The sequence below is a fragment of the Centroberyx gerrardi genome, chromosome 9, assembly GCF_048128805.1.
Source record: "Centroberyx gerrardi isolate f3 chromosome 9, fCenGer3.hap1.cur.20231027, whole genome shotgun sequence".
Classification (NCBI taxonomy): Eukaryota; Metazoa; Chordata; class Actinopteri; order Beryciformes; family Berycidae; genus Centroberyx; species Centroberyx gerrardi.
Genome location: NC_136005.1, coordinates 19073474 through 19086210, shown reverse-complemented (window position 1 = coordinate 19086210; position 12737 = coordinate 19073474). Strand labels below are relative to the sequence as shown.

General features: G+C 40.9%; 1 protein-coding gene across 2 annotated transcripts in view; it reads left to right on the top strand.

Moving 5' to 3' along the window:
* Positions 1-156: 156 nt before the first annotated feature.
* Positions 157-12737, top strand: part of farp2 (FERM, RhoGEF and pleckstrin domain protein 2) — a 28971-nt gene continuing 16390 nt past the window's right edge. For both annotated transcript variants that reach the window (XM_071926198.2, XM_071926197.2), the window contains exons 1-7: positions 157-403; positions 1137-1368; positions 8484-8588; positions 10036-10078; positions 10161-10239; positions 11381-11478; positions 12153-12267. In XM_071926198.2, coding sequence (XP_071782299.2) covers positions 1168-1368; positions 8484-8588; positions 10036-10078; positions 10161-10239; positions 11381-11478; positions 12153-12267 — 641 coding nt within the window. In that variant the 5' untranslated portion in view covers positions 157-403; positions 1137-1167. The remainder of the gene's footprint in view (positions 404-1136; positions 1369-8483; positions 8589-10035; positions 10079-10160; positions 10240-11380; positions 11479-12152; positions 12268-12737) is intronic.

Genomic DNA, 12737 nt, shown 5'->3' with positions numbered 1-12737 from the left:
GACTCAGATCAGATTAAAAAAATCTGATAAAAGACTGATTTTATTTCCTATGGGTGTTGACAACCATCGGCCTATAGGTTGATAACACGTCGGCTGGATGCCATAAATTATAAAACTTTTCACGAGGCCTAATTAAATAGCCACAACGTATCATTTTTCAGGCGGACAAGTTTATTTTCCATCCATCAAAGCTATATTAAGCGAAGGAAGGTAAATCTTCGCTCCCTAGTATTATGTAGCCTACAATCTGATGAACCAATGGCAGGACGAATGGAGCTGCTTTACCCAATGACTAACTAGTCTGTGTGCGCACTCCTTTGGACGACGACGACCATGGACTGGAGTTGTGTCCTTTTCGATGATACGAACTTTTAGTTTTTCTTTTCGAAGACCATCAATAGCGGTAAGTTTTAAGCTCCTTTGTGAAAATGTTACAACATTTAAGTGTCCTGATGTTCATTATGTTTCCAAGAAGTAAACTCGGTTAAGAATATCAATACTTTGGTTCGCTTCTCGTCGGTAGCCTGGTGCCCAAATGATCTTTTTCTAGAAAGAAAAAGCCTAATCTATTAAACATTTGTCCTCGTTTTGAGCATTTTATTAACGTCATTTTTCGATGCTTTTCCTAGTTTTTAAAGGTTTTAAATAACCGCTGCAATGAAATCTTACTGACCCAGTTTTACAGTTAGGCCCACATGTAAATCGGAACTTAAAGCAGTCACTTATTTTCGTGTTTTTACGTCGCCAAATCGATTAGACTTTACTCTAACCAGCTCTACTACTGCATGGTTGTATCTAGACTTCTAAAACTCCCCCCACACGTACACAAGATTGGCTATCAGAACTGTAAAGTTTGTGTCCTTGAATAAACTTCGTAGATTAATTTGAATGAGCCTCACATGCCCAGAGACAGGCTTCAAACAACCAGGCTCCTTATTAGATTGAAACGTGCAAAAAAATCTGTGTCAGACGAGTTGCTTCATCACCTGAAGTCAACCCAGAAAACCAGTTTTGCCAAAGCTTCATGGCAGCTTTGATCAGCATAGACAAAATCAGACTTAATTTTGGTAATTGAAATTTGATCATGTTTTGCTACATCAGATGACTTGATGCTGTTATTCTCCCTGTGCCTGCAGGAGTGAGGCGGGTGAGCTGCTTGGGGCGGTAATGGGGGAGATCGAGGGGTCCTACCGGGTCCTGCAGACCCCCGGCACCCGGCTGGGAGCCCAGTTCAATGCTGGTATCAGTACGTTGGAGCCGGGTCAGAGCCTCAATGTCAACATGGCCAGTGGGGGCAGAAGCCATGGGAGGGGAGTACAAATCCGTGTGCTGGGGCTGGATGACTCCCAAGAGTTTTATGATATGGAGGTAAGTTGCTTCTCACTGATGTGTGATTGCCCGGAGAGAGCCTCACTGTGGTTCCCATGTTTTCTGTTCTCTTATCTGCAGTATCTGACACAGAAGAATACATCTCACTTTAGTGCTGAGCAGCCCTTGCATGCGTGTGGCGTTTGTGACAGATGCCTCATGGCTTTGGCGCTGAAATCCCTTCCTCCTTAAGGCTTCTTATTCGGACAACTTAGTGTAACTCACCAGGGCACTTTTTTTGTTTCCTGGCTGTGATCTGTGCTCGAGGCCCAAGTCGTAATTCTCTGCCCTGTTCTTAAGGTTTGACCAACCGCAGAACTAGATAATATACTGCCATCCAGGACTAAACATTTAACATATTTACATATATTACTTGATAAACTGGTGCTTTCACAGTGGTTTCAGATCTGTGGTGCCTAGTGTTGCTTAGACTGTAGTCTTGCATTGCTGTAACTCACTGTGAACTGAAGTTATTTAGATTGAAACATCAAACTGTGTATTCTTCAGTGCGCTGTCCTAAACTGAAGATGTTGGAATGGGGGAAATTGCATTAGGCCTCTTTATTTGAAGCGAGATGCACCGAATATAAGTGACAAATGACTGAAGATCTAGGATAGCACTGACAGAAATTGCTTTTTAATTGTCAACATCAGGCTTTACATTACCTAGCCTCTTTTGAAATCTGGTGTGATTTTATTTCTTTAGTGTATGTTACTTTAATGGCGATATAACTGGCAGACTGCCATCACAGCAACCAAAGGCACAACGTCCACACTGGTCTCCTACTCAGAAATTCAGCTCTTCTGACCAAATGGAAACATGTTGATGAATCTGTTACATAAATATCTCTTTGTGCAATAACGGCATGCAATGCAAGATTATAACAACCGTAAATACTGTCTGAAAAAGAGCAATATTGAGCTGTATTTTGACATACATGAATTTACAGCCGAGAATGTTTGCTTATGTTTTTTTTCACTGTAATCACTTTAAAAAAACGTGATCCATTTTAGAGAATTTGCAGGTGCATTGAAGGGCATGAAAATAATTAGGCAGTGCTGGAATTCTTTGCTCTTGGTTTAAATAAACTTTTAGATCCACATCAGTGAAGTGCCTGTCCGTGTTTACTTGCCTAGCTGCTGCAGCAGTCATTCACTAGGCAAATAGGAAGTAATGAGGAAGCCACTATATCAGATCAGGCTTCCTGCCTTTTCTGGGAGGAGAAAATAAATCAAAGTGTAGTCTCCACAATGAATAAACACCAAAGGAGTCAATGACCAATGGGTCTAGGAGTTTTATTTTGCGTTGTAATATAATCAGACTTGTTGGTTACTGCTCTATTGGAATAGTTTAGTGTAGTTATAAGAAGTACTCTGGCCTAAATCCTTGTGCAGCCACAACAACAACGATTCTGACAGCTGTAGTTTGGGGGCACTGCTGAGGCAGACATTTCATAATCTTATGCACCATATGTTGTCTCAAAGTCTCAAGCTAATAGAATTTGACAGACGCAAGTTTAATTTGTATGGAAGTTGATCCATGCAGTATTCAACCTAGGGAATTGGTCAACTTTGAAGAAATGTGATGTTGTTTTTTTTGGAGAATAATAAACCTCACTTGTTGAAAGGAAATTGAACTTGGCCTGTAGGGTTCAAAGTAAGCTTTGGACATGCTGTTGATAGGAGGTGGCAGACAGAAATAAATGGCTGCAAGAGGGGAATGACACCAATCCTGTTGTCAAGCAGACTGCAGTTTGGCAAGAACAAGATGGTCTCTGAGAGGCTCTGTTGTTCACCACTGGCCATCCTTCTGCTTAATATTTCTGTTCATTCAGTCTGAGGAGTTGTGGCTCGGTGGAAGAAAAGCATTTATCTGTCTGTACACAATGGTTGCAGAGTTGAATACATTGACTACATCTAAAGTGAGAAGCCTTGCCTGAAATTTTGTTATATTCACACTTTAAAAGAAGCTTGCCAGTTTCACTTGTACTAAAATATTATTCCTTTTATCTCTGTCTATCTAAGCACAATCATTTATAAGAAAAACAAATGTAACACTGTAACTTATTTTTCCTGGCTTGTAATTTTATCTTGGTTTTTCCCATGCATACAGTATGCAAAAATAGATACAAAATTGCAGTGTTGAATGTTTCAAATGGTTGTGGCCTTCAAGGAACTGCCTTTCCCCCTTGCGGCGTCCTGGTGGCTGAGAGGCACATATACGTTGTACACTGGCTCTCAACCTTTGTCGCCTGCTATTACCTGCCATTCTCACTGCTTACTGTCTAATGGACCAGAAATACCATAAAAAAATCTTTAAAAGAAATTGTCCCCTCTCATACACATGTGCACTCTTGCTTCTGTCTTTGTCTTGCTGCTTTCCTCTGCAACCTTATGGATTCATCTTCTGTGATAATGATGCATCTTACATACGTATGGTGTAATTGGATAGACTACAAGTCAGAATACGTGGTTTCGCGGCCGTATAATGTCTTTAAACTGCTATAGACAAATCAAATCAGAGCGTGTGCTTTGATCTGTTGGCCCTCATCCGCTGCAGGTAACTGGCATGGTCATCGTCAGCAGACATTTGCCTGTATGGCTCTTGTCCACAGGCCCCTCCTACACCCAGCACAGGAGAAAGCTCAGCCTTGTGGTTTCTGGACAGGGAGGCAGGGCAGGGAAACACAGGCCTCTTTTATCCAGCACAGCCAGCCCCTCCGCTGGCCTTCACTTCCAGCTCAAACTCGCAAAGGCTGAGGGTGGGATGTGGAACCTAGCTGTGTGAGAATGCGGTACAGTTGGGGACTGGTGGGAGGGAGTCCGGGCAGGCTTTGCTCAGCGTTAGCAAACAAGCACATAAATAGCAAGGTTGACAACCAAGTGAGGGGGGGGGGGACACAGAGGGGCAAGCTTCTGGTGTTAAAAGAGCAGTTCAGAGGGAGCAGTTTGAGCCGCGGCGGTGGGGGAAGGGACGCACTCAGGAGTGAAGCCCTGCAGGAAGTTTGGACAAGGAATTTCAACTACTGGCTTTTTACAGAAATGGCATTATCATTTCATTGGTAGTGGAAGACAAAGGTTATGTCCGTTAATGATATCAGCTTCATTGTGCTGTATTACTCCTCCTTTTTTTAAACTATATTATAGAGATGGACATTGAGTTAAGTGTAACAGTGTGAAAAGCAAGGTACCAGTGTTTCAAAGTCTTTCTTTCACGTTGTTTTGAGCATCTTGTGAGATTTGGAGATATAGTCATGTTAGACTAGTAATCTAAAATAGGCCAGTTCAGTTTTGTTCTCTGAACTCACGGAATTCCAGTTTCCTTTGTATAAAATAATTCAGCATTATAAAGTAGTTATCAGTGTGTCTAAGTAATATTATCACTCACTGTTGCTTGTGCATGTCAAACATGCAATTCTCATGAAAGAGATTCCCACAGTACCAGCAGTCCAGTAGTGTGCTCATGCTCCAAATTGCAGCCACTACAGCTGAGCGCTCAGCTGTCTTCCCTGCATCATACTCCCACCAAGTTATCCCACTGTATATTGAAGTAGTTTAACAGTTTCATGGTTGTGCCTAGAAGGACTAGTTCAAGTTCTCATAAACAATCCCTCACTCTGATTAACTTTTAGTAACGTTGCTAATCTCTCTTGCTCTTGCATTTATATTATTTTTAGCCATTGCTAATGGTTGGCTGCTCCTGAAAGAGGTCCCACCTATCTTAGATTTGTTCTTATGTGTGTTGGAGGCCAGGCTGATGTTGGATAGTATCAGGGTGACACAGCAGACCTGAGCAGAAGGCGTGCTAAAACACCTGATCCTGATTACCACTAGACAGTGTTTTATCTGCCAACAAACTCTCTGGCCAGCTGTCCACCGGTGCATCTCGTAAATAGGTAGCGCAAAGCAATCACCGCTGACCATATAGAATGGAAGTTCCCATCAAACAAAGACCCTTTTGAACTTTGAAATCTCTCCTCATAGACTTGTGAAAGTGGCCACTGGGCTGCGGAGCTTTAAAATGTATGTCAAGGGGAAATCTCCTGGTGCCAAGAGCAAAACCTTGTGCCAAATACAAGCCCCAACACAACCCTGCTGCCAGGAGGAGGTTCTGCTGGAGCCGCCTGCTGCTCACGGGCTGGGGAATATCAACTGCTATTTGGTAAACCATGCCTAACCTGTCATGCAAGATGTAGCCTAGCCCTGAATATAAATAAGGCGGAATGATATTTGGGTTACACCTGTGTTTTTATCTTTTTATTTTTTCTTCTTCAGTCTCTAAGCATTGGCAGGGTAGCCCTTTCACATAGCTGGGTGCTTTTCAAACCGGGTGCTTCTAGGCGGTAGCCCCCCTTCTCTAAGGGAAGATTTGTCTCCCAGGGAAACATCTGCTTGTCATAATCCCTGCTGCTTTCTGGGCTTGATTGGGTGACCCACTGACCTGCCTTAATGTTAGAGCTGAGATGAGACTGAGCGATTCTTTCTCTGGTCCACAACCACAAGTTGGGTGAGAACATATGTGATCTCGCCGTCGCGGCGCAGATGTGCATGAATTTGAAGCATGAGAAGCGCTTCTAGGTAGCAACCCACTGATTTGTGTGACAAACTTGGTTTCACAGCAAAATGGATTCAGATACTTTTGGTTGACCAAGGCCAACAACATTATTCATCCATTCTTATGATTTTGTGCTGTGAGCTACAATTGTGGCTTTTCTCTGGCTTAAGGCTTTTTTTGGTGGCACCTTAACTCAAAGTAGTGGCCACACTGCTCCGCATTAAGTTCTGAAAATGTCTGTTTACTCCTATTTTAACATTGTAACAGGCCAGGCGCTCAAGCTCAGCAGCTCTCAAGTTTGTGTTGTTCTAAATTAAAGTTTGCCTCACTGCCTTTGTCACATGGCATTACCTCTCTCACTCTCCCCACTTTTTGTTACTGTCCTTTAATGCAGAAATGGCAACCATAATTAAAATATGGCGGTATGGCTGCAGTGATATCTGCCATGCCAACAATAACTGATTGCACACACAGATAACCCAAGCTCAGCCACAGTAAGAGGAAGTTATTTGGAGGGAAATTATCTGCACAGTCCTGCATTGTGGTGACATTCCATGTAGACATTATGCTGGATATGAAATGAGGTAGGCCTAGCGCATAGTAATCCGTCTACAGCCACAACATTGCATACTTTTGTATATTCATGCGGAGGGAGGCGAGGGGTGAATTTGAATGTAACAGTAGTGTACCTTGTCCTTTTTCCCAGCTGTCTGGGAGCAATTAGATCACTGTGAAAATGTCATCCCTCCCTCTCAGATTGTGGAGGATAATGCTGAATATCCCAGGGGAGGAGGCTCGAGGGATTTGTATTCCCCCTCAAGACTAGAGCTCTGTGAATGGAGTTACATTCCTGTTGAAGGTTAATAAGTAACACAAGGGAGGGGCTTCTGAAAACACACCAGTCAACACCTAGCAGTTGGTTCAAGACTACTAAAGAGGGAGAAATCAGTCAACAGTTTATTCTAATCTGCCATGGGCTGCTGGTTTTCTCATCAAACACATCGCCCAAAACAAAACAAAACGGTGTAAACTGCTGTCTAGCAGTAGTGTATTGTTATTTGAAGAGGTAGGTATATTTGTAAATCTCATATTTTAATAGTAATTAATTATGCTGATTATACTAGGCTGATTATGCTTTAAATCCCCAGAAAAAAAAGTTGGAACATACTCTGTTTACCCTGACTTACAACACAACTCGAATGGCCAGGTAGCAGGATTACAACAATGACACAACAAATACAGTTTTCCATCCACACGGGCCTGTAGTTCATATTGCACTTTGAGGGAATGAAGGGAAAGTTGTGAAACTTTAAGGGAAATTTAAAAAATGTAAGGGTTATTATGTGGAAATGTTGTCTTATTCACAGTATCAGCCAAGATTTGGTTTTAGAGGCCTTACCACTCTGTTTAGAAATTTCAAAAGCACTTCAGAGATTGGCTGCGTCTGCTCAGAGCTCGGTGATTGATGACATTTATTTTTTATGTTGAATTGGCACTTACTGACCCCCAGCAAAGGAGGCAAACTGAGGCAGAATACCTCAAAATGCTTCTGACTGTTGGCCACTGATGCATTTTGACCACTTATTGGTGCGGTGTGGATAGTGTGTTTTGGCCTGTATTCAAAGACAACCCAGACAAACTATTTTAACCCTCCAGTGTTTCATCTATGGTTGAGATCAGACTTAAACCAAACACTGTGCATGCTCAGAAAGGCAGAAAAAAAGAAATTTTTACAATGGATTTGTGGATGTTGTATCATTAAGTTTCACCTGCAGTTTATAGATTTTCTGAATTCTGAGCATGTTTGATTGTATCAACCTAATAAAAAAAAAAAGATCAACTACAGTAAATCTCCTGGTACTCTTTGAGTTGTAATGCTTTACTTTTGCCAATGCAAAGCAGTTCTTTTTATAAGGCTTTTAAAAATACTATTTTACATTACAACCAGATGTTTCAGGCTATAATTTTCTCAAAAAGTCACAGGCTAGGATTCCAAACCTCAACTGCAGTGTGTTCTTGGTACATAGTAATTAGTCCTTCGTTTAGTGAAAACAAACCCCAGAGCGTTGTGAAGGTAAACTTCGGCAGATTTCCTCCTTGTGATTCTGCTGCACTCTGTTCAGGGCCTGGTGGACTTTGTAAATGTGCAGCATGCCACATTTTTTTCAGTTTACTTGCTCACCCAAATCAAGGAAACTAGTCACCTTGACAGCAGTGACATACACTGCCATAAGACAGACAATGAAGTGGATCATTTACAGATAGCACCAACTTTTCCACACCACACAGACAGACAGTGTTCAGTCTGTGCTCAGTCTGAACACATGGGTGGCTTTCCTTACCCCAGCCCAAGCATATCAGTTTTTCACATTTCTCTCTTGTCTAAACTCTATGTATCTATAATCTAGCAGCCAGTTTCAAAGTATGAAGCATCTCTTTAAATCCTTTTTCAGTCAAATTAACGCCATTCTTCCTACCACTGACATTTTGAATTGTATCGTAGTCATGACATGACATTCAGAAAGTAGTAATGCCCTCCTTTCTGTTCTTCTTTCCGTCAGTCGAAAGCTGTTGGACAGACCCTTCTCTCTGAGGTTTTCCAAAGAGGCAACCTCATGGAGAGTGATTACTTTGGCCTTGAGTTCCAGAACATGCAGATGAACTGGGTACGTATACCAGCAACTGTTTCCTGCGTTTCCCTGTTTGAATTGGAGACATGGAGTATTCTGGTTAAGGATTCCTTACTGCTATACAAAGGCAAACGGCATTAACTATGTTTTGTGTGTTGTAAAGTTCAAAGGTCGTAACTAGGGTTTAGATTTAATATAAACCAAAAATATATGCATCAGTGCTACTTGATAATATAAAGTCCACTTCTGTAACAGCAGTACTTTAATCTGGGCAGCAGATAAACTTTTAAGTCATTTCTCTCAGTTGCTGCTCTTTGGCTTTACACAGCAGTATAGAGCAGTAAGTTAGTATTGTTTTAACTGGACTTGAGCAGTATATAATTCAGTAGGAATATTTTTTAAAGTGCCCAAATATATATTTCAAGACGTTCCATTGTTCTGATGGTCTAGAAACAGAACTAGAATTGAAGACCACCTGGATGTTTATGTAAAGCAATAGAGGACAGATGTGAAACATTTATGATGGCGTCTTCAAAGAGGATGGAGCCGGTGACTATTTCAAGCCAAAAAGACTGCAGATGCCTGTTATTTTTTACAAGACCCAATGGCTTTTCAGCTGATACTGCAGTCAGTTTTCATTTAAGGGCATCCGGTAACTGTATTGTATTGTTTCCAAGAACTAATTTACATGAAGCTAATATGTACAGTACATGTGTTCTGCCGTTTTGTTTCCAAGTATAGTTTAAATCAGCTGTTGGTGACCTGACAGGGGAAAAAAACAGATGATGTGATGTTGTGGAGATACTTGCTAAGGCCTGACCAATACAGGATGTTTGGATCCAGTACTGATATCAGTTATTTAGGGAGCAAATTTGCCAATTTATCTGATGATACATGCTTTACATCACTCAGTCAGCTTTAGCTTTTAAAGAAAAATGGCAATGACACACTGATGGCAGATTTTTTCCCCTTTAAACAAACATTATTGTTTCTTTATCAGTTACATCAAAATGTATACTTTTTCATCAATTTATTGTAACCTACAAACACAGTTTTATTTGTAAACATGAGCCGAATGCCAATATTGAACAGATAGAAATATTTAGGCAAATATCATCTGATGATATCAATTTCCCAGTATATCTGTCTGGCCCTAGTGCATTCCTCACTCAATCAGGCCCAGATGTAATGGGGCAAGCCGGCTCCCACAGCGAGGCTTTGAAGCCAAACTTTGTCCACAACATTGCCACATCCCTCTACTATCATAAACACACACACACACACACTCACTCACTCACTCACTCACTCACTCTCTCACGCACACACACATACACTGTACACATAAACTGTAGCAAAGGAGTCTGTGTTGTTTTTTCTTCTTTTTTTTGTCATTACCAAATCAGTTTTAGGCAGAACAGTCATCAGTCAGATTTTGTGCGTGTGCTCATGACATTGTGAAAAACATACAATTCTGTCTTTTCAGGTTTGGTTGGAACCCACAAAACCCGTTGTGAAACAAGTGAGAAGTAAGTGTGCTCAAATATCAACTCAAATGCCACCAAATGACAGTGTGAAAGTGGGCTGATTGTCTGTCTTCATGTCTTTCAGGACCTACAAATACACTGTTTAGACTGTCAGTGAAGTTCTTCCCTCCAGACCCCGGTCAGCTACAGGAGGAGTACACAAGGTCAGTGACTGTCATTTCCTATTGGATATTACATTTATCTCATGTCTGTGTGGTGGGGCTTTAGAAACTAACCTGATTTATTTCAAGAGCTCACAGTTATGGTTTTCAGGGCAATGTGTTCAGCAGTATCGGTACTCAACAAAATATGTTTAAATGCTTCTAATGCTTAGCCACAGTCAATAAGAAAATATTATGTTTCAGCATTGGTTATCATTGTGTTTCTTTTTGATTCTTGCCGTTCAAAAGCATTTAAACTTATTTTTGTGAGTGCATGTAATCCTTTTGCTTTAACAACAAACCCAGTGACTCATATTACAAATGAAACACAAGGTTACTGCTATGGTAGTTAAAGGAAAAATCCACCCTTGGATAGTTATTCTGTGATTTTTTTTTTTTGTAGTTTTAATTTAATTTTTTGGTGTATCCACTTTCCCTCAAACTCTCTTATCTACTTGTACTCTGGTTGTTGATTTCCTACATTTCCCAGAATGCCTTTTGACAACCCCAGAGAACGTGCCTGAACTTGTTGCACTCAGTATGTGTAGGTGGAGAGAGCGAGAGCAATAGTGATAGTAATAGTATAGTAAAAGCAAGTTTTTCCAGTTGAGTAAAAGTGCCCCTTACTTAAAACACTCTTCAACAATGGAAATCTCCCTGTATGATTGTTGAATGTCTGTGCAAAATAGAGGCTCTAGAAAGAAGCTCTTGCCGTTTGATTCTGGGGGGCTGATACCAAAACCTGACGTTAACCGTTGATGTTTTAGATAGCTGAAACATTTTCTTCTATTAAAAGTTAATTGTAGCTGCGTTGCAGATATCTAGATGTGACGTCAATCGTCTATGTTGGCAAATAATCCACGGGAATAAGAAAAATACACCAACAAACCATAAAATGGGCTCAGAAATGCAAGGTTATATCATCAATAACTATTTTTTTTTATGTTTTAGGGTGTATTTTTCCTTTTTAAGTCTGTGGGCAACTTGATGTAAAAGTTATATTACAATTATGATATGATAACCCTTTCATTTTATGTAATTTTCATAAAAATACCTCAAATAATCCCTGATAGGCTTCTCTTGTGCTTATTTATTCCTCATGAATAGGAACAGATGGACACTAAGCCTCTGTGCTTTTTCACAGGTACTTGTTCTCCCTGCAGATGAAAAGAGACCTGATGGACGGCAGGTTGACCTGCACAGAAAATACTGGAGCGCTGCTTGCTTCTCATCTCGTCCAGTGTATGTCGAGGCCCGTCTTTTCACCACAGTAGTTAATTGTGTAATAATGGCTGGTGAAGGTTTGCATTTTGTTATTTAAAGGGGCATTAAGTAATTTCTGACTCGCACAACATCGACAGGTCTCTGGCACAGTTTATGGTAGCCTATAATGGACATAAATATTATAGTCACATTTTCACAATGGAAGGAGTAAGCTAGCCAATTACAGCAGAGATCCAACAGAAACAGCTAGTTAAGAGGTAATGTATCACCATGCAAATTAATACTGCTTTGCCATTTGCTTTTTTGGCTTGAGAACAAAATGTGTTGAGACTTGTGTCCTCCATCTTTGAGCAGTTGAAAATGCGAGGGGGGCGGTTGTTTCCAAAACAGAGTAGATGCTGGAAAGTTAGTTTAATGAATGCCAGAAATGACGGTGTCTGGTGAAGTATTTGTTGAGTCATTGGTATTGATCAACAACCCTATCAAATCCCTGTAGATATATTATGGTCATTTTGTGCTATGGGACAGTAAAAACCTTACTTAATTCCCCTTTATACCCTGTTATTCACTCATTGTGTTGTTGTTGTTTACATACACACAGAAGTCAAAATGAAAGGAATTAGTGCCTCTTAATACCAGTTTACCTTGTTGTACAAAGAATAACAAATGTTTCCCTCTTCCTCAAACCACAGCGGAGATTGGAGACTATGATGATGTAGCAGACAGGGACTTCCTGAAGGCGAACAAGCTGTTGCCCTACCAAGACAAGGTGCAGGAGCGGATCCTGGACCTCCACCGCCGGCACCTGTAAGTTTCTGCCTCTCCTTTTAGTCTGTATGAAAGGAAGTTTCACGCTGAGCTAGGATGTGCGTGATGTTCTGTTATTCACATGTTAAGTAACGCTCTGCATCGGTGTATCAATCTGTCTTTCCTTTACCTGTAGAAGTAGGTGAAAAATAATACAAATGCACACCTCCCTGGAAGATCACACACACACACACACACACACACACACACACACCCCAGCTCAGCATATGTTGAGTACAAATATACCCATATTGACTGACTGTGTTCTTTTCACATGTAGATTTATGCAAGGTATCAGTTCCCGGCCTTAAAGGCATGCATACCTCTTCACCTGTTGAGACTTGATAGTTGTTGTTGTCTTTCCTGAGACCTTTATAAAGGGAACACACCAAACTCCTCAGCTTCAACTATCTGTCTGTGGTTTGCATTTTTGGAGAGAGAAATGTGATTTAATGCCACTGTTTGCCAGA